General features: G+C 32.4%; 3 protein-coding genes across 6 annotated transcripts; 2 read left to right on the plus strand and 1 right to left on the minus strand.

Moving 5' to 3' along the window:
* Positions 1–2,128: 2,128 nt before the first annotated feature.
* Positions 2,129–9,367, minus strand: LOC145305504 (plasminogen receptor (KT)). Its single transcript, XM_080147132.1, has 8 exons — positions 9,266–9,367; positions 8,781–8,844; positions 8,393–8,475; positions 7,804–7,864; positions 6,508–6,546; positions 3,321–3,375; positions 2,689–2,735; positions 2,129–2,273 (listed from the first exon to the last, which is right to left on the minus strand). Exons 1-8 carry the CDS (start codon positions 9,337–9,339, stop codon positions 2,235–2,237), a joined length of 462 nt encoding a protein of 153 aa, XP_080003258.1. The 5' UTR covers positions 9,340–9,367; the 3' UTR covers positions 2,129–2,234.
* A 1,157-nt stretch (positions 9,368–10,524) lies between these two features.
* LOC145305206 (condensin-2 complex subunit H2-like) lies at positions 10,525–22,030 on the plus strand. Of its 4 annotated transcripts, none has more exons than XR_013874528.1 (20): positions 10,525–10,617; positions 11,139–11,267; positions 11,931–12,065; positions 12,340–12,476; positions 12,641–12,740; positions 13,082–13,136; positions 13,599–13,670; positions 14,020–14,201; positions 14,617–14,688; positions 16,753–16,819; positions 17,291–17,391; positions 17,602–17,654; positions 18,052–18,199; positions 18,611–18,723; positions 18,990–19,119; positions 19,648–19,799; positions 20,103–20,213; positions 20,627–20,708; positions 21,342–21,541; positions 21,723–22,030. XR_013874528.1 is itself a non-coding variant. In XM_080146770.1 (19 exons), the coding sequence occupies exons 1-19, from the start codon at positions 10,545–10,547 to the stop codon at positions 21,434–21,436; spliced, it is 2,007 nt and encodes a 668-aa protein (XP_080002896.1). In that variant the 5' UTR covers positions 10,525–10,544; the 3' UTR covers positions 21,437–21,715. The 4 variants fall into 4 exon arrangements, 2 of the variants coding, with proteins under 2 accessions (XP_080002896.1, XP_080002897.1); XR_013874529.1 differs by having other exon boundaries at positions 21,342–21,504; XM_080146770.1 differs by lacking the exon at positions 21,723–22,030 and having other exon boundaries at positions 21,342–21,715.
* A 206-nt stretch (positions 22,031–22,236) lies between these two features.
* wbl (endoplasmic reticulum protein 29-like protein wbl) lies at positions 22,237–27,886 on the plus strand. Its single transcript, XM_080146772.1, has 10 exons — positions 22,237–22,408; positions 23,011–23,111; positions 23,399–23,471; positions 23,870–23,953; positions 24,223–24,301; positions 24,767–24,819; positions 25,227–25,272; positions 25,767–25,833; positions 26,358–26,454; positions 27,356–27,886. The coding sequence occupies exons 1-10, from the start codon at positions 22,315–22,317 to the stop codon at positions 27,430–27,432; spliced, it is 771 nt and encodes a 256-aa protein (XP_080002898.1). The 5' UTR covers positions 22,237–22,314; the 3' UTR covers positions 27,433–27,886.
* The last annotated feature ends 22 nt before the right edge of the window (positions 27,887–27,908 follow it).

Raw genomic sequence — 27,908 nt, forward strand, 5'->3', positions numbered from 1 at the left:
AAATGTGTAAAATTAACTATATAATCTTTTTTGATGGTCTCTTTGCAATGAAAAATAAAACATTATACGTATATTTTGTACATGTGTGTAAAACGACTAGTTTATCATCATGGTGTTTTAAAAAATCAATAAGTACATTTTAAAAATAGCGTAAGGTTTTTTTTTGATTAAGTAGTAATAAAATTAAAAATAATCCATTTATTGTACTTGAACAGATGGTTCCAGGACAAACGCAGGTGTCCCAAACGTCGGAGTGGACAAACGCAGGTGTTTAAATATCAATTGAATTAAGTATTTCTATACAGATTAGGTTAGGTTAAGATATAATTGTACAAATAAGCCCCCCGCAGGGGTTAGGCATTTAAAAAACCTATAAAATGGTCTAAAATAGGTTAGGTTAGGTTTAGTGTTTACTCCTGTGTTTGTCTCTTCGACGTTTGGGACTCCTGTGTTTGTCATAGGACCGAACAGATTGTAATTTGGTTTGAAAACTCTTAAATAAAAATTAAGCCAAAAAATCCTCTAAAATCGGCCTAGCCAAATTGGGAGATTTTCTATTGACTAATCTTTATTTAAGATAGGCGTGTTTAAGATCTATTATTAGTAGTAGTGGTAATTCAGAAAAGTTGTGAGAATGGCTCACACCTTGCTTGAGCTTAATTTAGGACAAATATCTGTAGTAACGTTTTAGCTGAAGGTTGAAGAAATGATAAATCTTTTTGTATTTTCCGCTACTATTCCCCTTTAATATGACAAACCTAACGTCAGCTCAAGTAAAGTGTGTTTATACTATCAAAATTATTTAGCACTTACATAAGAAAGCCAACTTAGAAAAAGATAGGAACTTTTTTTTAGTGCTCGGCAGCTGTGTGTAACATAAAGCCAGATAGAAGACCAACGTGTCGTTTATATCTTCAAAAATCTATTTTCTAAACTTGTTTCAAATATGATAATTCGTCCGGTATGTAAAATTTTAAAAACATCCTAAAGTTTATTTTTTTTATTGCGCACGGCTGCCAAGCCCTTATTTTTAACATCGATATTGCACATTCTGGATAAAGACAAGGATATAGCACCTGAAGAATAATATTTTGCCTACAACTTTTCCACAAACTGAAACTATCATATCACATCATCTCATTACTGCACAGAACTATTACTTTAAACTAGTAGAAAAATTGTAGGAAATATAGATTATCTTTAGGTGACATATCTCTATCTTTGTTTTATTAAAAATTTGGTTTCAGTGATTTACATTTTTGCAGTCTTTAAATTAATAACAAAATCTCTACTAGAGGGAAAGATTTTGTTCTAAAGATCTATTTAACATTTGGATATAGTCCCTTTCGTGGCAACGCCCCTTACGGGGCGATTCGTCGTATTTTTAAAATGGTTTTTAACAGGTTCTTTTAGGTTAGGTTAGGTTATATTGGATTAGGTGATTGCCCCACAGGGTTAGGCAATTGGCCCAGAAGGGGCAAAAAATAGGAGATAAGCTACTGTGAAAAAAATGAAGAATCGCCCCTTAAGGTGCGTTGCCACGAAAGGGACTATACACTAACATTTTTACAATACATATATGACACATATTTTCAACTATGCATTAACAATATAAATTTAGATATTTAGATTAAGATACCTAATGTTAAAGAATGATAAAATCTAATGTAAGAATTTTAATAATAAAAGATTCAAATTCAATTCTATAATTATCAAATTCATTCGTTTTTTTTTTATTTTTTTTTGTTTTAGAAAAACTGTGTTAATAATACATGAAAGTTACTTTTTAAATTAGATTTCAGATTTAATTTGTTTTTAGGGTTTTAAAAGAAAAATACAAATTCACCGGTTCATGTCTAAATACATATTTATGATTTTTTATTTGCTTTTGCGATTGCTTAGCAATATAATTCTTAAAATAAGTTAATTAATCTATCTAAGTTATTCAGGGATGACACAATGGACGATAAATCCACGTTGTTAATAATTAAAATAATCCCTTATGTGGATAAAAATTATTAGTTGAAAAATTTAGACACTTAAAGATTTACTTCAGCTTAATAAACCAACCAACAAATTTCCCCAAAGTTTTAAAACCAACGAATAACAGAAAGCTAGTGTAAAATATTATCGCGATGTGATTGATAGGATTCCAATTTTCCCTGACAGAAAGCTAGTGTAAAATATTATCGCGATGTGATTGATAGGATTCCAATTTTCCCTGACTTTTCTATTTAGATAATCTTCGGGGCTGCATGATATTTCTGCTCATCCTATAGAATAAAATAATATAAATATTAAATAGGTATAGTTTTTTAAAGGAGACATCTGCCATATTAAGACCAGGTTTAGGCACGCTCTGAATAGGAATACGGTTCTGAAAAATTCACGACAGGTTTCGTCGTATTTTCAAAGTAGCTTTTCTCCTATTTCTAGCCACTGCGGGGGGCTATAACCCTGAGGGGCAATCGATACTATTTACCTAACCTAACTTAACCAAAAATAATCTATCAAAAGCTACCTACTGTGAAATTACGACGAACCCGCTAGGTTTCTTTCCAAGATCCAAAACTTTTTAAAATCCAGGCATTGGAAATAAAATAAATAGGTGCCGCTCTTGAGGATTCGCAGGTTGGGCAGGCATTATCCCAAAATATTTTGAATAGATATAGCTTATAATAAAGTTACCTGTAATCTAAACCTGGCAGTGTCAATCGTTGATAAAGTTGGAAGGCCTGAATTATAAAAAAAATATGAAAAATGTGTTGGGTAAGTAGGCACCTAAACTAAACACACGTACGTTGCTTTCCCTTTAAGTGCCTAAGTGAATTTAAACCACTATCCATCATTTTGAAATAAATTGAAAATACGGCTGGGGAAGAGAAGAGGTACCTAGTTTTTTCCATGCCAAAACCAATGCAGGGGTGTTATAACCCTGTGGGGCCTACATTTGCGAGGCTACATAGTACCCAATATAACCTCCCTATCCTTATCGGAACTAAAGTACCAAACAGAAAACTTCTCACTATGTTCATTTTGTTTCAAAATAAGGGGACGGGGGTGTTCTAGGCTTGACAGCGATTTGAGAGAAACCGACAAAAAATACCTATTGAGAGTAGTTCGAATTTTGATCCCAGGCAGATTCAATATTTTTTGCTAGTCAGGTTATTTTCTGATTTCAAATGCCTATAAAACCCAAGTCCTTTTGTAAAAAGGGAAACTAAACTTGGCCTAGGGCAATTGAAATTAAAACAATCAAACATACCTAGTTAAGAAAATTTAATTAAAATTTATTTAGAAAAATATACTGAAAACTTTACCTCCTGGTATTTCAATGATGTCTTTTTCATACTGCATAATATTCTCTGCTTCCGCCTGGGGAAAAAAATCAATTAAAAATCTCTGAGAAAATTTTAAGTCAAAATTTTACAAGCATAAAATAAACTCTACTTTATGAAAGACTTATAGTGGTTCATCTGTTTTTGAGATCTTATTCAGAAAGCAAAATATTACTTCATTTTAGTTTTATTAGCGCAGCTACTCTGTAAGGTCTTAAATTTTTTTTGTTTTCTTGGACTACTTATAGACAAAACTTATTTCCATTAAGGACACAAAAATCTAAAACACATTTTAAGCATTTAAAATTGGAATTGGATTATTTGAATAAGATATAAACTATTTGTAAACTCTAATACGAAATGAAAAAAATAATGTTTTTTTTTATGGATATTTGTAATTAATAGATTAATTATTTATTTGATTTTTTAGATTTTATAAATGAAGCAGGTACAATTTAAAAACAATATTGAAAAGAGCAACAAATCACAAGAAAATACAATATTAATTTCCAAAAATACCTTACAAATACCGTCTAAAAAGCATAAGAAAAAATGCAATAGTAACAATAGGTATTAATTAATAACAAGATAGATTATATATTATAATTTCATTTTTAAAAATAACAATCCGAAGCTATCTTTATACATAAATATAATCGACCATAATATGGTAATGTGAGGGGGGGGGGGGGGATAATTAAACTTTCATCGATTTTGGAAAAAAATAGCATGTATTAAAAACATCTTTAAATAAGGAAGATTGCATTCAAACTTTTGTAAAAGTGGATTTCATCATTTTAATATTACTAGAGTTATCTTCTAAAGCTAATTTCTTCGAATCTTGATATCAGGGTGTTGAAAGAGCTTCAATCTTCATGGTAGAGTTGTAAATTTTATCGATAAAGGACACTCTGAAGTTTTCAAATCAAAAATAATTTTCAAAAGCCAGCAGTTAAGAAAACTAAATAGCGTCCTCCAAAAATACAATAATCAATAACATAATAATCAATAAATATAAAGCACATCAAGTAAACATCATCAGAATTGCCAAAAATCAGTCCATTATTTTAGGCCATATTGACCAATATTTTCCTAAGAAACCTGTCTATATAAATATTAGAAAAAGGCCTATGCGACCACTATCATCATTTTCTTTTATTTTCCCTAAGTGTCTTAAATTCTAGTACCTAGTGATTTTAAACAATAACGTAAATTGGTATTAAACTTTATTCCAGACAGGACAAAGTAAAATATAGAGTTCTATTTTTACAAACTAAACCTTCTTAAAAACAAGAACGATTACGTAAAAAGTACGGATATCAACCCATTAGTTTTATCTAGTTTTAAAAAGAAAACCAAAACGGATTTGTAACCCATGAGTAATCTCATATAAATATCCACAGAACCGACATATATGTGTTTCATAATAGGCCTTAAGATAAAAGTATGGGTATACACTATACATGTTATAATTGTAGAAAATTTATATTTTAAAACTGCTTCTTCACACACAGACACAGACACACACACACATACAAAATAACTAACAGAAAACAAAAGTACAAAAGAGTGCTACAAAAAGGACAATTGCAAATTTAACTTTTTTGCTTCTTAAATTAGTTCAAATTAGCAAGTTCACGGTAAAAACTACACTAAAAGCAACACATATAATACAACAAGTAATTAACACCATGAAACTGCTCAGAGCATCAAACCATATAAATTATTAGAGATCGAAATTAACTACTTTTGTCTGTTTTATAGCACTCCCACGTGGAAAACACATTTTCAACTCTTTAAAAAAAGCCAAATTAACAAGTCAATTTGTTTAATTTTATTAATAGCTAAGATGAAATAAAAGAGGGCTTCAGACGTAATCCATAATTTAAGTCCTTATAAATTATCAAACGTAATTATCCGACTCAAAACAATTCTACCAAACAAGGCTAAATGAAAATTAAGTAATGAAATGTGTGAATTTGAGAAAAAAGATTTTTAGAAAGAAAATTCAATAGATAGTAAAAACACTTTATACAAATGAAACGAACAAATACAACGACACCCGTACACACACATACGACTCATTTAAGTAGTACAAAAGTGCTACAAAATAACAAAAGAAAACTTATATTGCCTTAATTATATGAGACATTCTTTGAAAGAAAAATCAATTGAATTTATGATTCCAAAATACTATTTAAAGACACAAAATTCACTGGATTACTCACGCTAACAAATACTTAAACAATGAAACGTTACTTTTCTGTTCCTTTAAATAGTATTAAGACCTAAAAAGTTCTTTACAAGTATCATTTTGTTGACCACAATTTCACTGTAGCTGATTTTAACTTTAGTTTAATTCGTAGCACTAACAAAAATATTTTACGATCTCAATTCATACAAAAAATACTGCCAATTTTATAAAAAATAGTTATGCATAAAGTATTTAATGAACGCAAGCTTAACAAATTAGATAAATAATATGCAATAGATGAAAACGAACCATGATTGATCTTATAATGAACACGTGGTAATCCACTAAAATTCATTCAATTTTACAGCTTCTTTTTCAAATGAAAACAAGATTTACCCAAAATTACAGAAAAAAAACCTAATAATAATCATGATGACCTATACAACTCCTGGTTATCAAATCAAACGAGGGAGTATATATACAGCTGGTTATCCAACTTTAAAAAAAAGTAAGGGGGGGGGGGTGAATAAAATGTAAATTTTTGGGAACAAGTACAATCTATAATTTAACAAAAAGCACGATAATACCCTATTTACATGTTGGAATCAAAAATTCTAAAAACAGCTTAAGGAGTTGTTTCATAAATCCATATAAAACTAACTCCATTACTAAATCTATCCAGCGGACAAAACAAAAAAAAGAACAGGAGCAATAAAAACTTAATGAGATTTGTTCGAAATACCATAAAAAAATAAGGATGCAAAACTTTTTTAATGACAATTTAGAAGTTTTAAATCACACACACAGAAAAAATATATTATAACCTATCGCAACCGTGTCCGCTAATCAAATGAGTGTTGGTGATCCAACAGAGTTAAAACCAGTTTTGTACGAGAGTACACATTGTGTACTACACAAAGAGAGGAGAGGTGGTCAGACCACCTTCCTTCTTGGTGTCTCGTACTCAATAGCTACCTTTATTCTGTTCATCTTGTCTCCGTAAGCTAAATCAGCCTAAAATAAATATAATTTTATAATTGAGTGTTACACTTATTTCAAAGAATTTGGATAAATACCTTTGAAAAAAAAATTATAAACATTCGTTAAGAAAAGTCTTTTCGAGAGAAATAGTCCTTAAAAAATATTTTGACCACCACTTGAAATATTTCTTTCATTAGGTATCATATCAAAACAAGATAAATATACCTACAAAATATAAATATTTATAATATTTAATTTTTTGTTAGAGATTTTTTTTTTTTTTTTGGGGGGGGGGTATTTACCCAGGGAGTAAGGGAGGGGACAATGGATCGAATATTCAATTTTTAAGGAGACTCAGACTTTGGGGACTGGCTTAAAGGGAATGTGCACGAATACAGCAGATTCTTACTGATTTTGGGGACTTGCGCATCAATGCCCCGCTAACTAGCTGAGCTAGTTTTGAATATGCAGACAGAAAAGTTTGTTATTTATCGCTGGTTTTAACAAATATTTTTTCCCAAGAAAATGTCTTTTCATGTATAAAAACTCTACTGTGATATTTGTGTATTAAATAATCTAAGAACCACTTGAATTAGGGGTCAGTTATAAATATATCAGAAGGGTTGAGGTAGTTCTAAACAAGATTTTTCTAGTGATTAATTACAGAATGTTTACTACATTGTGATGTGTTGATAATTTAATTTTCAAGTAAATGATTTTTTTCAAAGAACTAATTTTGTTCTAAATTAGGCTACCATGATCCCTTTACTATTTTGGTAAAATTTTCTTGATAAATCTGGTTTCCATTGCTTTTCAGCGAACCCTCTTAAATTGAATTAATTGCCCATTGTCCCCTCCCTTACTCCCTGGTATTTACCCCCCCAAAATTGTTTGGGGGGGGTAATTACCCCCTCCTAAATGGTTGGGGGTGCCTACGGCACCCCCAGTGTAGGGGTAAATTTTAAATGGAGGGGGTAAAATGAAAAAAAATTTGGGGGTGCCGTTTGGGGGGGGGGGTAATCGCCACATTACCCCCCCCCCTTGGACGTCTATGTTCCTTGGTCCAAACTTTGTTTTGGATTAAAGTATGACACCTGTCATGGCCATTATAAGGATGGGGTTTGATAAATTATGTATTAAGGTTCAATGGGGCAGATCTTTAATAGCATTTGATAATTTATGAAGAATCATTCATTTGACAATAAGATGCAGTTCATATCCCACTTATAGAACTACAAAATACGTATATTTTTGTGACCACTACATGAAAAATAAAAAAACTATAGATACCTGATAACCTACAATAAAGGTGAGGGGTAAAAGAGGAACAACAGTAGCTGGCTTCTTTGTCCTGAAGGGGTAATAGGATTAATGTAAAACACAGTGTTTCGTACATTAAGAAACATTGAAAGCTAACAATTTATATATACTACATAGCTATATGTAACTTTTAAGTTTTTTACTCAAGATTGAAAAAGATAAAAAATAATAGGTATCAAAATCCTAGTTTTGATTGTTAAAAAAACGCAATTATCGTTATTTGTTCCTAAAACTTTTTGTTTACAGGGCTGAATTTTTAGTTGTCTATGTCCATATATTCAAACCATAAAAAATCACAAGGTTTTTTGCAAAATTATCTTAATTATTGCTGTAGGTATATTTTTAGAAATCAGGTATCTTTTTTTTTAGAAATCAAATCCGTAGATCAAGCCTCGTGTCATGCATCTGACAATACAGGTGCAAGGTTAAGGCACATCAATAACCATGCCGTATTTACTAAGGCTAATTATTAATTTAAAATAAGTACCAATGCTTCATTATCAATTCCCATGTTGGTTAACATGTAAAATTGCCTAAATTGGCAGTATCAATAACTTACTTTGCAAATGCCATCATCATTCCAGTTCCAGACACCAGGTAAAATGTTCCAAGCCAAAGAAACATCTCACGAGCCTTTGCAATCTAAATATAACGATGAGACAATTGCAAATAAATTGATGTACATCCCAAATGATGAAACACAGAATAACCCCTTCTGTAGAATACAATTAGTGGTTGAAACGTTAGGACACTCAAATTAATACATCAACCAATCAAAAGTATAAAACAGGTAGTATTATCAAGTGTAATTGAGAAAAAATATCTTGATATAATTCTTTATTCAAATGGTACTTTAAAAACATTGATTTTCATCAAATACTTAGTCAACAAACACACTTTGAAGATGGTTGGGTATTATTTGAAAGACTTATATTTGTTGACAATACCTGTGCTGCCATCATTCGTTCTCTCATCTGATTTTGCATTTGGATCTGACGTTCCATGGTAACCCTACAAAAAATCTAAATGTTTGTCTAATTTACTTTATATCTAAACATTTGGATCGATTAGACTTGGCTTTGATGGAGAATTTTAATTTCCTTTATGTTATTTGCAAATTTACTCTTATCAGCTAGACCACTTTATCTTAAATCAAATACTTAAGGAATATTTAGGCTGTAAGAAGATTAGACGATTCTAAAATAAAAGTAACAGGATGTCTTTCTATGTGATTGTACGAACCATCTAGCCAACAGCTGGACCGATATGACTTTCATTTGAAGTTGAGCTCATTATGAATAATAGAACGATTTTAATAAATTCTGGGAGGGAGAATTGTATACAATGGTACGTGGCACAAAGTGTACATCCAAAAATACCCCTAGAAATATAATATATCGATGATCCCTCCAGCTTAAATAAAAGTTTTTACCTATTCATTTCCATCATGAATTTTTGCTGTTTATCAAAGTTTTCTTCCATCTGTTTTCCTAAGTAGCTACCCATTTTTATAATTCTATTTAAATAAATATATTTATCTGAAAATAAATCCAAGTTGAATTTTGGTAAAATAATTTGTTGTATATTATTCTTCCTTATACCAAAACTTGTAGTTTTTTTATAATTCCCTCTTAAAAGACAAAACAATAGCATAGATAAAATTATCTAATAAGAAATAGGTCCCCAAAAGCTTAAAAATAATATCTACCATAAAAAAATCATGTGATTTTATATTTTTTGTTTACTTTGACCTCTGTCTATACATTATTATCGTTTCATAAAACAAACAATAAAAATGTTTTCAATTAATCAAAAATATATGCCTTGATACAAGGTTTAAAAATGAAGTCAAAGCTAAAAAAATGCATTGCCTAATTTAATATTTAGATTTCATGTTGTTATGATATTTCGTGTTTGCCCAAAATATTAAGATGTAAAGATTAGCAGACAAAATAGAAACAGTTGCCAGACTTTAAAACGTCCCATCGCCAAAAATATTAATATACAATTTTTGGTACAAAAACGTATCTGAAATGGATTAAATTTGCCCTTTTTGTTAATTTGAAGTCGGTATTATTTGGCCAAGATTCGAACCTATGAATCTTAAAAAGCGCTTCTATGTTTTATGCCAAAATCGTAAACATTTGGTATCATATACTTTTGTGTTGGCAACACACTTCTTTGGATCAGCTGATAATGTAAACAGAAAGCCCACCAAAAAAATCCACGAAAATTTCGAACGATATTTGAATTAAAATTTAGAAGATTTTTGTTCTTTTAACATTTTTTGTTCTTTATAAAGCTATTTTTGTATAATTTTTCAGTTATTATCTACAAACTACGCCAAAAGTGAAGTAAGGTATTTTTTCTGATTTTTTAATATTTGAATTTTCAAGAATGTCGTCTTTACATTTAAAAAGTTAACGTGTATTTGTAAACAAACAGACAAATATGAAATATTACAGTTTGTTGAAGAAGAGAAATCGGCTTGTTTACATAAGTGACACTTGCCAAGCCTGTTTAAGTTAATGCAAATTGCTTGAAAGTGCACTAACCAAAATATCTAATATATTTACAGAGATATGCTGCTTTCGTATGAAATACACAAAAAAATCATATTTTAGGTTAGGATAGGTAAGGCGGTATTTTGAAAATGTCTAGCTAAAACAATATTTTTTACAATTTCAGAGAAGTGTAGAATATCCTTTAAAATGGCTTCCCAAGGAGGAGGGGACCATGAAAGTGTCCTGGACCCCATCATTGAAGATCTTTGTAAACCCATCAAGGATTGTTAAAGACTTAAATTAATTTTTTTCTAGAGAAGCTTGTAGTTGGTCTGTCCGTCACTTGTCCGGTCGTAGCTAGCGGATAGCACCAACTTTTTATTCATGCATTTTATAATTGTACTATAAAATTCAAACTAAGCATGGTGATTCCTGTAATGTTTGAGTAGAATTTTTTAGCCTTGCATTTCCGTATTAAGCTCCCTGCAGGCTTTAATAAATTTAGGGAATTTTATTTAGATTTCTGAATAATGTTGACTTTTGGTCATTTAATGCATTGTTACTTTGTCAATGGTCCTGCGTTTGTCCATCTGTTTTGTTTATGGATGTGTTAATCCTTGTTGATTGAGTATGTAAAGGGCCAAAGTTTTAACACTTTGCTGGGAGGTATCTGAAAACCAAATTTCATGCTTCCTTCCCACTACCCCTTAGTTTCAACTCAAACAAGGCAGAAAATACATACTCACCATAACTGAAATTCATTTACATTTGCAAATCAAGCTTTAAACAAACATGAATTATAGGATTTACGCGAGAACTTTAAAGTTAATATAGCTGATTATTTGGAGAGATATATTGAAGAGATCCACTCCATGGTGGACATTAATGGAGTAAAGATGAACTTCAGTCAGGCAGCTATGATGATTCAAGGTAGGTTTTTTTACAAACGATCAGAATGAAAAAGTCTTCATTGACAAAGATTTAGATAGATATAAGATTTGGTTGAATAAAAGCTACTCTATAACTCACAAAGTCGCTAATTTTGTCTGTCAGTCCTTAAATCTAAAGTAAAATTTCTTGAAGGTTACATGAGAAACATGTTATCGATCAAGATATCCCGAAACAATGAGAATAAACTTGTGTTGCCATTCATGTTTGGTTCAACTAGTCACTTTAATTTCTTTAAACTTCCCCGCACCTTATTCTTTTCTTTCTTTTTTAACCTGCATTTCTATATTTCATAAATTATTTTAATATTTAAAAAAGATACCTACATTATAAACAGAAGGGAGGGAAAATTGGACTGAAAATTATATTGTTAGGTACCTAAACTCTAAAGTTTTTAAAGCACTATCTCTCCTTTACTGGCTTAAAAACTTTAGGTACCTTTATTTAATCTTTATTAGTTGGTTCAGACTAGCAATGTACAAACTGTTAACTAAATACTTTAACAAAGGTTCAAAAGGGGTTATAATTTTTGTCATTATTGGGTATATGAAAATTAAGTTATTAATTTTGGTATATAATCCTTATTATTTGTTTTTTTTCTGTTCTCGTCACTTAGTAGGTAATTCTAACTTTGATGTGTTTTAGGTTCTGTGGGTTGTTACAGCAAGAAGGTGGATTATCTGCACCAGTACTCTATGAAGACCCTAAACATGATTGGTAAAGACGGAGTAGGTGATAATGGACAGGGAGATGGTGATCCCAATGACCCGGAGAGTGGAGGTAAAACTTGATTTAAATAGTTTTCTTAAACTTGCCAAAAAAAATGTACCTAAAAAGCTATGCATTAAAGAAAAAGTTCATCTTACTGCACTGGACCAATTTGGATTCTATTTTTTTTATGGATAGGTAATGTACCTACCTACTAATGCCACGATATTTTTCGGAAGTTTCACAATTTTTTCTGATATTTTCTGATTGTAATATTCAATGGAATGTATGCCCTAATAATTTAAAGCCCCTTGAAATTAAGTTATCTATATTTTAAATTTTTAAGGAACCAAAAGAAGGCGTGGAGGACGATTAGGCGAGGGCGATTTTGTATTTCTGGATATTAATATTGACAAACACACACAGAAGAAAGAGTCAGAACTTAGTCTAGCTGAAATGGCCAAGAAATTGGGATTTATTCAGGTAATTAAACTTTTGATTTAAAAAACCTATTCTAATCTTTCGATGAAGTATCTTTGTTTTCTAGAAATTACCCATAAAAAAATCTTTGTTGGCCTTAGCCTTTGGTCATTCTATTTCAAATAATATTTTTGTGCTTCGCAATTTATGTACTTTTTTGTTTTTAGATAACACCACGAGAATTCATCGAGAAAGAGGGTTTAGACTGTGGAACTTCTAAGATTGAACTATTCTACGGGCCTAACTGTGATTTACTTGGATACAAACAGGAAGCGTGCATAAACAGCGTCAATTGTTATGTTCAAACTTAAGCAAAAATTGGTTATTTAAAATGGGAAAGGTAATTGAACTAAGAATAGCTTTATTATAAACACGAACGACTATGTTAACCTTTTAAGTGTTATAGATATCTTAAGGGGTCGGTTTTAGTCATTTTACTTTTCATTAAAAAGCCCTTAGAGGCAAAAGACTATAGTCTCTAGGTAGTGCTTTTTAGTATTGTAGGCTTAAACATATAAAAAAAAAGAATATTGTGCTATACCTACTTAGTACCTACAATGCAATAGAAGAATTACATTGACGTTTTTTAAAACGCTTATAAAAAAATTAGGATTTTAAAATGAACAGTCAGTTTTCAATGGCCACTGCAACTTTCGGTGACAGGTAAGATATTTATCCAATGTTTTTTTTATAATCTGACTGGAATTCTTCCACATTTGTAAAGGTGTCTTCATTTAGTCAACCATAGTCTGAATATAAAAGTAACAGGATGTCTAGGTGTGTGTTTGTGTCAGTTTGTGTATATCAATAAAGGATATCTTTGTGTGAGTGTGTGGCCGTGGGTATGTCTTTGTATATCATAAAAGGATGTCTTTGTGTGTGTGTGTGTATATCATCACTATTCATGAGAATACCTGTCATTGTGTTCAGGTTCGTTCTGGAGCTAGGAGCAGGGCCTACCTATACATACAGTAAGGCCAGCACTGTGTCAGTATATCATCATTATTCATAAGAATACCTGTCATTGTGTTCAGGTTGGTTCTGGAGCAGAGCCTGTACTACAGAGAGGCCTGTGTGTGTCAGTATCTAATCACTATTCATGATAATACCTGTCACTGTGTTCAGGTTGGTTCTGGAGCCCGGAGCAGAGCCCATACAGAGAGGCCTTGATGAAACTATTGTCAATGAGAATTATATAGGAACTTAGAAATTGTATATGATTATCATCAAGCTAATTTTTACCTTTTTAGTAATAAAAGCTTTTCCTTTATTCCCTTTTTCGTTTAATTTTCCTGTCTTTTCTATGGTAGATATGTTTTTTCTTGGCAGCTAGTAAAGATCGGCTTCAGATTATTTTGCATTAATTTTAATTTAACTGAGAATTATTTTGTAACTCACTTTGTCTGTCTGTCTAAAGAATGTAAAACTTGATTTCATAGGCTGCTTATACAGATATCGTAAAAATGTCTTGGGAACTAAAAAGCTAAGAAAAAAAGTAGGTATGCATGTTTTAATCAATTAATTAAAACAAATTCTATGATATAACAGAAGGAGAAACCAGCATACTCGCCCCGCCAGTGAATAATGCACTAAACAATACTAATAATACTGTGGGTGATGAACCTATGGATATCAATGCTGACCATAGTTATGATAACCATGACCAAGATGGTGGAGGAGGGGAGGATTGTTTTCAAGAAGAGGAAATAGAAATGGCCCCGGCTGCAGGTTAGATTAACTGATAGAAAGGGCTTATTGCTATTAAAATATTTTTGATGTAGAATGTGAATTATTAACTAAACATTTTAAAAGGATGGCGTTTTTATTATCTTAGAAATTTTTTTTAACATTTGTAAAAGTTATGTATTCCTAGGTCGATTTCTCTAGGGAATATGGTGTAACCTTCTCTTAAAATAAGTATAAACCTTTCTTGGGCCTATGAAGAGCTACAATGCAATTGAGAACCATATCGGTTTAGCAGTTAGGTACACGCTGACAGACAGACTCCGATTCTATTACTTTTATTATTAAGATGATTACAAATACACATTATAAAAAAACAAGTTTCGGGCCCAAAATTTTATAACTTCGTGCAAGACTTTTAAGGTAACTATGCTGTCATTTTGATTCTAATTGTTTTTAGGACAACATGCCAACAGAGAACTAAGAGATTGTATAGCTACAATGCAACAGGATTATGATAAAGGGCCAGAAGGTTAGGTTTATTTTCCTTTTTTGTAGTGAAGCTTCTCTATAACTTGTGTTATTATTGACAACCCTATTTGTATGATATAATTATTAATTATTCTATTCATCGGACTTTTGGAGCAATGATTTCGAGGACAACATGGTACAATATAAGCACAGAATAAAGTTATACCTAAGAATGTAAGATGCAAGAAGTTTCTATACTATTTTTTTCATACCTTTTCATTAAATTAATATTCTGCTTATTAAGTTTTGACACTTTACAAGTATTTATGTTCGTTTGTAGAATTCAAAGCTTCTTTGTCTTATAAACAACACTGTTAAAAACTAGGGTTGGGCCGGATATTTTTTTGGCCGGATACCGGATATCCGGCTGATTTAAAATGCCGGATATCCGGTATCCGGCCGGATATCCGTCGTTGGCCGGATATCCGGCAAATATCCGGTTATCCGGCCAAATTACCGGATATCCGGCCGGATAACCGGCCAAATTACTACATATCAAAATATCAAAATAGGATATAGTCCCTTTTGTGGCAACGCACCGGGGCGATTCGATGACTTTTTAAAATTGCTTTTAAAAGGTTATTTTAGGTTAGGTTAGGTTATATTTGGTTAGGTGATTGCCCTGCAGGGTTAGGCAATTGGCCCCGCAAGGTTAGAGTCCCCCGCAAGGGGCTAGAAATAGGGGGAAAGCTACTGTGAAAATACGAATAATCGCTCCTTAAGGGGCGTTACCATGAAAGGGACTATACCCGCAAAAAAAATTTCTTCATAAACTGGTGTTTTATATTATACTAGCGGCTGCGTCCCTAGTATCTAGGGATATTAAAAGGGACATGAAAGTGCAGAAAAATAACTTAAAACCTTACAACGATTTTTTTATAAAAATTAAACAGCCTAAAACCACCCTGGGACCTATAAGAAGCTTCACTCTAAAGGAGAACCATATCGGTTCAGCGGTTAGCGAGATTCTTCGCTACAGACGAAAAAAGCTTACTTCTTTATATAATAGGATAAAATTAAGGTTAAAACTTAAATTAAGTAACTATTTAATGATCTTTTTTCTTAGCAAATAAATCTAATTTACTATTACTACCCTCAATCTGTAATATCAACCCCTAATGGTTGGAGGATGGGTGGGGAGGTGGCGTTGAATGCCTGCCCCCCCCCCCCCCTTGTTTTTTTTCTTTTCTATTTTCTGTGTATAAAGGTAGAGGGCTATAACTGAGTGACTTTCGAAATATGGGTATGACATATAACTCTGAGTTGAAATTTTTTTAATACCTCCTTCCTGGCAGGCACATGATGCCAGCAAATCTGGTAAGGTCATTCAGGTAAAAAGTAAAAATATTTTTTTACTTAAACAAAGCGTTTCATGTTATTTAAAACTAAAATATTCTATAGTCGTACATCCTCATATGTAATATATGTGTTCAAGTCAATTTCAGGTTCCAGGTATAATCCTGCAAGTCCTGAACCTCCAGGTCTCCAGAAATCTTTAAATTTTTACTTGAAGATTTCAAATTTTAAACTAAGGCTTTTTTATATATCTTCATGACATATTACAATTTAATAAAATCCGTTGCCGTTTACCTGCCAACCGTCGGTTTGCGGCTGGCAGCTGCCAAGTACTGCTGCCACCACCAAAATTTATGTTTTGAGATTTCTAATATAAAATTTATATAAAGATAAACATATTCAAAAAAAATTGTTCTTCTAGCTTCAATAATAAGAAAATTACACCCATTTAAGATTTTAAAAAACAGAGATTTTTATTGTAAAATATAAAAGATTATACTGCCGGATATCCGGCCGGATAGTTTCAATATCCGGTATCCGGCCGGATATTGAAAATGGCCGGATATCCGGCCACACCGGATATCCGGCCCAACCCTATTAAAAACTTGCTTATTCATTATTTTATGGTTAAAAGAGGTTTTTGTAAGTGATTTGTATCTAACTTCAGCTTTATTAGCTATTATAATGATGTTTTAGATAACTCTGCCTGGATTTTCCTCTCCAGCCTAGAGAATCTTAAGAAAACCATTATTTTTTCTTTAAATTGCAGATCCGTGGGAACCTGAAGTACCGGAAGAAAATCCCTGGGAACCAGAAGATATTTTCAACAATAATGAAGGAAATTATTCATTATCATTAATACAAAACTTTTTGATATCTGCATTTTTTACAATTTTAGCCTGTGATATAATGGAGTTTGAACTTTATACTATTTGGTACCCAAAGTTTTAAAAACATGCTAACTCAATTTAAGAATTCGTAGGCCAAAAAACTTTGGATACTTACTTTATTTAATCTTGATTTACAAGCTTAAACTAGCTGTGCCCAAACTTTACAACCATTAATTGTAATCTATTGAAGGGATAATTTGATTATCATCATTGGGGAAGAACTTAATTTATCGTCCATTGTCTTATCCGTTTATAAGAAGAAAAAAACTTTAACCGGTGCAAAATTTGCATGCCATATCCACCCAATCATGTTACTAAAAGCAGATTATTAAAAATAAAAAAAAACATGGAGGAAGATCAGTTTATATTCCATTGTCCTATTATCTATATCTTAATAAGATGGATAATTTTGTCCGCAGTTCACATTCCTGTAAAGAGAACCAAAACCTATCGTATTCCTCCAAGTTTGAAAAAACAAAAGTCAGACAAATCTGCCAAAAAATCCGCCACTACCAAACAGGAATAATTTTATGACCAAAGTATTATAAGGGAGGAAGAAGGGTACCCAAAATTTTGTAAACACGTTCTTTTATTTGTTGGCTTAAAAACTTTAGAAACTTTTTAAACTCTGGATTTGTTTAGAAATGTCCAAACATTCCAAATTTTTAATTTACAGAGGGGGTAATTATGTTTTCATATCATCAATCATGGTCAAAAATTAAAAATGAAGGAGGCAACAGTTAGTATATCCAAGTTTATCGTAGATGCTAACTCTCATGGAAGGAAAGGGTTGCTAACATAATTCAGTATTTTCACCATTAAGTGTTTTTTATGTAGCAATATTGCCCCAAGGGCCTCAAAAATAAATAATCTCCTCCAAAAAGTCTTTGTATCTGTCAGTCCCACATTTTGAAGTTTTACTTTGTCAATTTTTATTAGATTTTAAAACTTATAGGCAAAAATATAAGAAAATTATTTCCAGTCATTCTATGCAGTATGATTGTTTTTTCTTTCAAAATATGTAAATTTTCATAAGAAACTTATAATTTTTATTGGATTTTCATTTATTTTTGGCTTGAAAGTACCCGTTCCATGTGATTTGTATCTCCTTACAAGAAAGTTTAAATTTTTTTTCGTTAAGAAACCTATATTCCCCGTTGCAACCTTTAATTTTGTGCAGATATCAGAACAAGAAATTTCCGTACCTGTCCACACAAATATTTGCACAGCAGCAGAAACAGAAACTGTTCTTGAAACAGCTGAAGAAGAATGCTGAAGTGAGCCAGAATGGATTGCCTGCACCACCTGGCAATAGGCAACCTCCAGGTATTTTAAACTTGTTAGGTTATCTTTTAGTAGCCCAGGTTCTCTACTTTGAGTGGGGTTACGTCCGTCCGTACACTTGTCAAAGTAAATTACGTAAAATAACTTTAGGTAACTTTTTTTTTCAAGACTGACCGTTTGAATTAATAGTTTCATTCTTTTGCCAAGTCTCGCCGAAGATGACAAATAATATACTTTAATCCAAGTATGATCTTAATAGGTATTCAGCCAATCAGTTAAAAACAATGTTTTTATGCCTTTTTGATGTCAAACTGCTTAAGAAGTAGAAAGTTTGTGTCTGTCTACATAAAATTTTGGTAATTTGGCTAAAATCATAAAAAATTAATATAAGGTTGTTTAAAAGTTTTATGAAAACAAATCTTGTTTAATTATAATATATACCTATAATATTAGCAGGTCGCGTTGATGGAGTTGTTGATGAACCAAATCAGGAAGATATTGACTTTGATGAAGATGTTAATAATGGGGCAGATGCTGGGGATCTATTTGATGGGCCTGATCATCAGGTTTATGTTTATATTGAAAAATAGGAGGGCGGCGGAGGAGATAGATTTTTTCTAAACCTAACCCCTGTGGGAGCTTTAACACTGCGGGGCTACCCAGTACCCAATATTAACTATTTAACCTGATCTAAACAAAAAAAACATACAAACTAAATACTACCACCCACTTAATTTTAAATTTATTTCAAAATTAAGGAGGGGAGGCGGGGGAGTTTTTATGCCCAACAAGGCACTTAGAGGGTAAACGCCGACTAATCCTTTTACTCTAGGATGATGACGATGAACCGGACTTCGAACCTTTGCCAGCTTTTGAGTGTCCAGATCCACATGCTGGTATGAACCTGGGAGGACACACCACTACCTCAGATAATGATCAGGATGTTGAGTTTGATAATGCAGGTACCTATTTTGTTGTTGTAGGACCATTGGTTCGCATAAGTTAGGATTCAGATACACATGAAGATTGGTTGTGAGAATCCTTTAGCTCATACTAGATTCGGATATCCTATAAGTGCGGAGATCCACTAGATCTTATTTTGGTGGATCTTTGAAACAAATCTTGCTTATATGGTCAAATGCCCTTCAGAAAACCAACCCTTTGATTACACGACCTTTGTCTGGAAGCTCTAACGAAGTTATGCGTTGCGCCTGTTTTGGGCTTTAGTTTAATTATAACGCGCTATTGAGCCGAGACTCGAACCTTTAACTTTTCTGACAATTATCGGATTTCTCTGGACTTATTAAGTATGGCATGTGTTCCATTTTAAGCCACCATTCTAATGAATGTTATAGGAATGAAAAGCATTTTTTTAATATTGCTTGTTTTTTACGTTCCTTCCTACAAAACGCAATCTTTGACTTGAGATTGATGATGTTGTCATTAAGTTTTAGTTAAATATCCACTTGCTTATAATTAAAATTTTTTAGGAACCCTAGCTAGTCAAGGAGGCCATTCCTATGAGGAATTGGTTGCCAAAATGGTGGCCGAGTTTGTGCAGCGTAGCCAGGCCTGGCTAGCCTCCACAGAAATGGCCAGAAAGGTCCAGTCATGGCATGAGATGATAGCTCCAAGATTACAGGTAGGGAATTTTCTTGTGTATTTTCCCCTAGAATTTAGTGCGTGGTCCCTCAAGAGGAGAGAAGTGTAGTGGGTTAAACAATCACATTGGGGGGGAGGGGGGGTGCTAAAATTTTATTTCTTCTGACATTTATCTAGTGATGGAAGGGGGGGGGGGTATCAAAATATACTGAATTCTGCTGAGCTAAATTATCAAAATATCATAAATAACTAGATGAAAATTTTAAAAGTAAGTTTCCATATTTATCTTAAAATATTTTACATTAAAACTTGGAAAATATTTCTGTGATATCTTATTTTTTAGGCTGTAGAGACAAGATCAGCTTTTGACATTCACGAGTATGGATCACAAATTCTACAATCATTTCCAAAACAAGAAGAAAATGTTGTCATTCCTTTTAGTAAAGTTGGAAAGGTAAGAGAAGCCCAATTTTTTTCTATAAATTCAATTGTCTAAGAAAAGAAAATATCTCTTGTCGTTTATCTAGGCATGTTAGAATTATCCTATCGATTTCTATCTTAGTATGATGATTCCTGTATCCTGTTTTTAAGCAATATATATCATACGATATAATCATGCAATTCACTTGATTTTTGGAATATAATTTAGAAACAATGTTATAAATGAAGAATCTCTATAATTAAGTCCTAGAATGTATGAATATTTAATATTTATATTATTAAGTATCTTGTACTCACTTGAATAGTTTTTAGGAAAGACAAGATGTTTACTTAATTCAGCTTTCTAATTCTTATTATCGTCGCTTGTATGACCTTTTAATAGTAAAGCTTCGCTTTTATTGATGTTGTCATCCTTGTTTTTTTTAGAATAAGCGTAAAGAGGAGGTGAGTAGGTTGTTCTTGGCCTCACTGATGCTTGCCAACTGTCATAATGTTGAAATTGGATCTAAGGAAAGGATTCATATTATATGGATAACCCAGGGGCTGCTATTCAGACAATTAATTCCATTTGAAAGTGCCGAAAATTAAATATTTTTTTGGAGTATATCTGGAGTAAACCTTGGTTTTTAGTGTAACTGAAGGGGAAGTGGGTAAGAATGGGAGAAAAAAGGTAATGGGGTTGAGGGGAAATTTTCATTTAGAGTTGTTTGTCAGAATCACATTCCCTTTTACCTAGGATAACCTTATCTTATCCTTATACACTAGAAAACAATCATTATAAATTAGTAACAGGATGTCTGTCTGTCTGTAACAAATGATTTCGCTAACCAATGATTTGATATGGTCCTTATAAATAGCTTCTCATAGGTCCAGGGAAGGTATACCTATTTAAAAGGAGGGTACCACCATCACCAACCTTTAAAAAATGTGCCCCCCCCAAAAAAAAAATTCTTTTTTTTGATAAACTAAAACTTAAAAGTACCCCAGAGGCTAGTCTTTTATCTAAACTTGAAGTTTTTTTTGTCTGTAGCTTAAGATCTTGAAAACTGCTGAAAGATTAATTATTTTTAATTTCATGAGGTAGGTATAAGGTTTTTGGGTTAATGACGACTTTAAATATAAACTGAATCCTACGTGGTATAGGGTGACATAAACGATATGACAATGAGATTCATCTCAACTAAACGACACCATGAAGAATTACATGAATTCCAAGCAGCTTCACAACAGATTTAGAAATATTCCAGATTCCTATCTGCTCTCGCAAGAAAGGGAAATAAAGTTTTAAATTATAATAAATTGATGTATAAGACACACATCGATATAGAATTCGTGGATATTGTGAGAGATTCTCGCATACTCTGATAAAATGTTTCTACAAGTTGGCTAATATAACAACACCTACATACCCTCCTCTGACCATGGCCTGGAGGAACGTATTGGATCAATATCTAAAATCTATATGAGCAACGTACGACAAAATTCTCGTGTTACAATATCCACATATTCTACATCCATTAAGACACTGAAATAGAAATCCTGACCATGAAAAATACTCTACAATAATATCACAATCTATATTTAGTTTTAACAAAAACAAATCTGTTCTGATTCGTGATGAAAAAACATGTCTAGTATGATTGTTCATAGATTTAACAGTACCTGAATTAAACCAACTTTTACGCTTTTGAAAGAAATGTGATTTTAAAGAAAATTACGCTTAAAAAACCTTAAGGATATGATAAAATTATGATAGTTGTATGTGATTAAATCCTTTTGTATAAAATTATAACAAGTACCTATATTGTATATTCTGCACAAGATTCAGCCCTCCCAACCCCCCGGCCCCCCCCCCCCCCCCACCCTAAAGTTAAACTTAAACTTTTCATCATTTTATGGGATTTTTATGTTTGGAGTTGAGAGTACAAGAAGCTTTTTGCTGATTTTTCAAATATATATCTTTAGTCTGATTTTAGAAATGTTTCTGGATAATATATAAGCTGGTGTTTTCAGTAGACTTTATTTTTCACCCCCCCCCCCCCCATAGCCGGGGATACCATGCAGAATATACACCTCTCTAGGTACTACATATAATAATAGCCATAATTTCAGACATGAAACAGATATTAACTAGCTTGTTTTTGATACTTGGTGTTTTTATTGACCAAAAATGTGAGGCTTTAAACTGCGAAGGATGTGTTGCTTTAGGTAATTTTTCTTTGGTTTATTTTTGCTTTCTTATCTAAGTATTCTACTAGCGGCGTCGCCCCTAAGGGGCACTTTAGGTAATAGTAGTGGTGGGGAGGGGGGGGGGGGGGTGGAGAGTCGCACTTCAATTTAAGTTTTAAAGAGAAAAAGTAAAAATATGTCAGTGAGATCCTTCAGTACATATAGACAGACACACATACACAGATCATGTTTCTTTTATACATGTATTTTAGGACATATTTTTTAATGGTGGATTTTTCATATATCATCTACTCTATACATTATCCCAGGGATGAAGGGGATACTGGATTTTGTAAACACCTTCTCTCATTGGCTTTTAAACTTTAGGCACTTTTGATTGGTTGGTTCAAACTAGAAGTGTCCAAACTTTTCAATCAATGCAATGATTTAATCTTTATTTTGTGTATCATTATTTGGGGTGTATGTACATTAATTTGTAGTATATTTTTACTGTAAAATATAATGCCCTCCCTCGGAAAAGTTAACTATTCTACAATGCCACATCTTACTTTTTACTCTTTTTGTACGACTGTTTGCTTGGGAGGGAATTTTAGCAGAAAATAAATGTGTTATTTTTTTAGATGAGCTGAGTTTTGACAAAGTATTAAGCAAGTTTCCTGTATCTTTGATAAAATTTGATATAGCCTATCCATATGGTGACAGACATGATCAATTTGCACAGGTAAAAAATAGGTAGGAAGGTCATTTCGCTCAAAAAGCCTTTTCGAGCTCAGTGCACCATCCCTTATTTTGAAATAAATTGGAAGATAGTTTTTATGTTTATTACTTTAGTTGACTTTGGTTTTATTGATGCCCGCGGGTATAAGGCCCCACTACATATCTTTTTATCTTCGTCTTATCCATACATAAAATATATCTATTTTGTTTTGCAATTTATTATCAGTGAAAGAAAGGAAGAACTGAATTAAACTATCTGGATTTAATAAACAAGAATAATCAATGTTTTAGGTAGCGAAGGACGCCGCCAATATTCCAGATTTGTTTGTTGGAGAGGTTGGTATCAAAGATTATGGAGAGAAAGGTATATTTACACACAATCAAGACATTTTCACATGTAAAAGTCAAATTAAGAATTAAACTAACCCTTATTTTGAAAAATTACAATTACTTTTTGAAGCCAACTCAAAAGAAACTCAGTATCAAAGACATACAGCAATGAGCCTTGCAGTTGAATAAATAGTAAATATTGAAACCGTGAAGATTGACCACCACGTAAAACCTTCAATTGAAAATTATCTAAATATTTGTAAATAGTTCTTACACCATTTTCTCGCAGTTCAAATTTTACCACATATAGCAACTGACAAGGAACATTGTATTTATTTCTAACACTCCTTTCTTATTTATTTCTTTGAGATGAATGTTTTAAAATACTTACCAACAATAATATTATAAATATTCTACCAATTTAATTTTTAGAGAATTCAGAGCTTGGAAAAAGGTTCAAAATAGAAAGAGATGATTTCCCCGCAGTCGTAGTTTTTGTTAAGAATAACCTAAAAGGTAAATTAATATTATTTAACACTAATAGCCGGCAAACATTATATTACTCTGGGGTCAAAGTCAACTCTCCACTTTACATTTTAGTTTTAAAAAGAAAAATTGAAATAAATTGAGGGGCGCATTTTTTGGGGGGCGATTTCTTTTGTGAGGGTTGGGGTAAAATAGTAATAAACCTTCACAGTAAAGGATAACCATTTCGGTTCAGCGATTAGCAAAACTTTACAGAAGCACACTTACATCCTGTTACCTTACCTAACTTTTTATTTCAGGAAGCATTGAACACTTTAAGTTTGACAATGATAAAGGATTCACTGCTGGAAACTTAAAGAATTTTATCAAACAAAAATCAGGGAATTTTGCATTTACTTACTTTCATTTTTAAGTTATTAATGTATGGAACTTTTTCGAAATTATGACACTTTCATTTTTAACTGTTTTCACTTTCTTACTCAAAGTGTAACCAAAAAAATCCATTTTTGCTTTTAAAAGTATTTTAGCTATAAAAGTGCTAAAAAAATGGTTCCTTGTTTTTATTAATTTTGTTGTCGTTTTAGAGAGCAAGGGTGCTATCATATTGATATTGTTTAGCCTGTAATTTTCAGAATATAAAATCTATATTTGTATGTCTTTTTATTGGAAAAGGGCATCTGTTTTCATGAAAACAAATGTTAGCTATTTACTTCAAAAAGTTGGATTGTGGTCCATATGCGGTATGGGGAAATTACGGGCTTATTTATGACCTTATGCCTTTGAATTATGTCTATTTTTCATTATATAAAATACTTTTTAAAAAATGCAAACATGGAATTGTGAAGGCCTGAGAATACCCCTAAAAGGCTGCATTGAACAGCTAGACAACATAGCAGGTACCTTTATATTTTTAAGTTCCCTATCAGGGGCGTCCAAGCTTTTTTATTTGGCACCCCCAAGCTCATTTTTGGGGGGGTAATCTTTATTTTATAGAGGCATTTTTTTTATTTGGGGGGGGGGGTAAAAATTGAAAATCCAAATTCATTTGGGGGGGGGGAATCAACCCTTTACCCCCCCCCCCTTGGACGTCTATGTTCCCTATGTCTGGTGATTGTCAGTTTGTCAGTGCTCGTAATTAGATTACAAGTTTTTATGATCATTACAAATACATCGAAGATCTTTTTATGGGGCAGAAGCAGAAGGATATAATCTCAATCAACCCCCCCCCCCCCTCTCCTCCCAAAAAACAGAACATTTTTGCTCTGGTGAAAAAATTATATTAACGTACCTAATTTATTTTTAGAAAAATTTACATCATCAAGTGAAGAAGAAAGAAAGAAATTACAAAAGTAAGTTTTAAAAAGCATTATTTTTAAATAACAGCCAAGGGTGGGATTTTTCTCCTAGGGATGATTTATCTTGGGAGGGTGGTAATACCCTCTCAAAAATTATAAACCTTCCAAGAATCAATGAGCTGCTACATTGTAACGGAGAACCATATCGGCAGCGTTGTGGAGCCGCCATGTTTTGCCGGAGCTGGAGCCGTGATTTTCGGTAAAAACAACTCCGGCTCCGGGTTAGCTAAAAACAAAGATTTTTTATTAATTATAATTTGGCAACTCTGTTATGTCGTGCAAAAGCCCCTTATAAGATTTTCAAGTCCATTTTTATCAAAAATTAAACTTTTAAAACCTTCAAAAGTCAAAAATAGACTTGGCAAAACAATATGTTGAGTTTTTCTTGATTTTAGGTCGGAGCCGGAGCCAAATCCGGAGCCGCACCAAAATCTAAGGATAATTTTACAAAAATCCTTTAAAATTGTTTAAAATTGCTTAATTTTCAGGGAAGCAGAGAGAGAATTGAAAGGTTTGTCCGAGGACCAGAAAAAGAATGGGCAAATGTACACAAAGGTTTGTATTTATTGTTTTGTAACGGAGCTACGTAACTCTAAACCATCAAAATCTATTCTAAATAATAAAAATGTGATTTACTAGACTTACTAATAGACTAATCAGTGGGCCATCTCAAAAAACGCCTTTCACATAAAATGTCTACTACATTTAAAAATAAAGCATTGTTTCATATCATTTCAAAACAATATGGGAAAATTTGTAATTCTCCGTGTAGAAAATAGCAGGTTATTGTGAAGATTTCTCGTAAGCAGCATCTTAATAGTTAAATTGAAATTTATGTATATTAATATGATTCTTTACTTTTGAATGTTGTTGTCCTTGTTTGTATTTCTTTTTTTATATGTTCACAACTTTTATAAAAATTCATGTGATCAAAAAATCAAACTTTAAGTTTACATTAACTACAGTACCTAAAGCCTATTTTAACACTCATCAAAAATATTAAGAACATTTTAAAATTTGGACAGAAAAATTTAATTTCCTAAAGAAGCCTTACAGACAGACAACCATTAATGTTTTAGGTGATGAAGAAATTAACATCGGATGGTGCAGGATTTTTAAGCACAGAAGAAACAAGGATTAAAAAATTATTGACCACTAAGCTAACTGCTAATAAAAAGGAAATTTATCAGCTTATTTATAGATGATTTGCACGCTTCGCTCGTTGATTTATCAAAAGACTCCTTTTAAGATTTGTTTGAGTTAATGTTTTTAGTAGGGTTGGACGACACCTAGGTGGGTTATATACAACCCCCCTCCCCTGACAGTAATATAACACTCCTCTTTGTGTCTTTGTTAATCCCTTTAAAGCTTCCCCCCCCCCCCCTCCATTTTGGTTTAAGGTGGGTGCAAAACCCCTTGCATGCTATTGTTTCCAGTGTTCCACCCCATAGTGCTATTAGAGAAAATGTGCTTTACTCTGGTAGCTACTACATGAAAATGGCTCTTAAATAGCTTGGGACATTCCTATGATCTATTAGCATCTAATCTAAGCCCCACTTTGACTGTCTTGTCAGTCCAACAATTTATTGTCCGCTATCCATAATGATCCCAGAAAATAGGGGCAACGTGGCTCAGTGGTAACACACTGAGCTACGGTGGTGAGAGTTCGAGTTCAATTCTCCATGTGTTGACTTGAATTTCTCATTCGCAATAATAATCACGCAACTTCCCCTGGTTGTGTTAGAAGGGGATTATTGAGTAAGTTTGGATACTCAATAGTCAAGTACATAATATCAGTACTACCCTTATCCCAAGCTCCTCTGCGGAAAGCGTCATTCATTACGGTGACTTATTTTGGGACACCTGCCACACTCGGCGAGGGTGAGTTAATAATAAGTAGCTCTCATGAGACAGCGGGTCAAGTCATAATGTGCTTGAACGTGGAGCTTGATAGCCCTAGTGGCTAGACAAAAGTGTCTCAGCCTACTCCATGACTACTTAGGCCCAAACCCTAAGAAACTATGGCTAATCAATCAATCAATCAATCAATCCCTGAAAATAAGCTGATACATTGTACAGGAAGAAATGGAAATCAGATTGAACATACTGACCTCATTCATGGTGGCTGCAGCTAATAACAAAGATGAACTTTAATAACCATTAACCAACAAAGAAATCCTATCAAGGATATTTAATGCAGCTAAAAATATATTTTGCCTCAAAATTTTGTAGTATCAAAGATGATCATGCAACGAAAATTCATATCTTTTGTTTTAATAATGATTATTCTTATGCTGTTAAATAATATCTGCTTTCCCTGAATCTGAATAATAAATTTCGCTATTTTTATATTTGTATAAACAAAAACAACTGCCAATTACCTATCCCTCCAAAATGTCGAATGCATTTAAACAGCAATTATAATTTATGTAAAGTATTAAATTTTGATACCAATTTTTATAGGGGGGGGGGGGGTGAGGGGAAATCCCCCCTCCCCCTTCTCTCAATTATTGTAATAAATTTGTAAACATAATTTAACTCAAATTGTGATTTTTGTTACTTTTGCACTTTTGTGAAATGAAAATAAATAGAAATTTTCTACAGTTAATTGATGGCTCTAATTGTAAATT

This window comes from Acartia tonsa, chromosome 14 (assembly GCF_053477335.1).
Source record: "Acartia tonsa isolate MP-2025a chromosome 14, ASM5347733v1, whole genome shotgun sequence".
NCBI lineage: Eukaryota > Metazoa > Arthropoda > Copepoda > Calanoida > Acartiidae > Acartia > Acartia tonsa.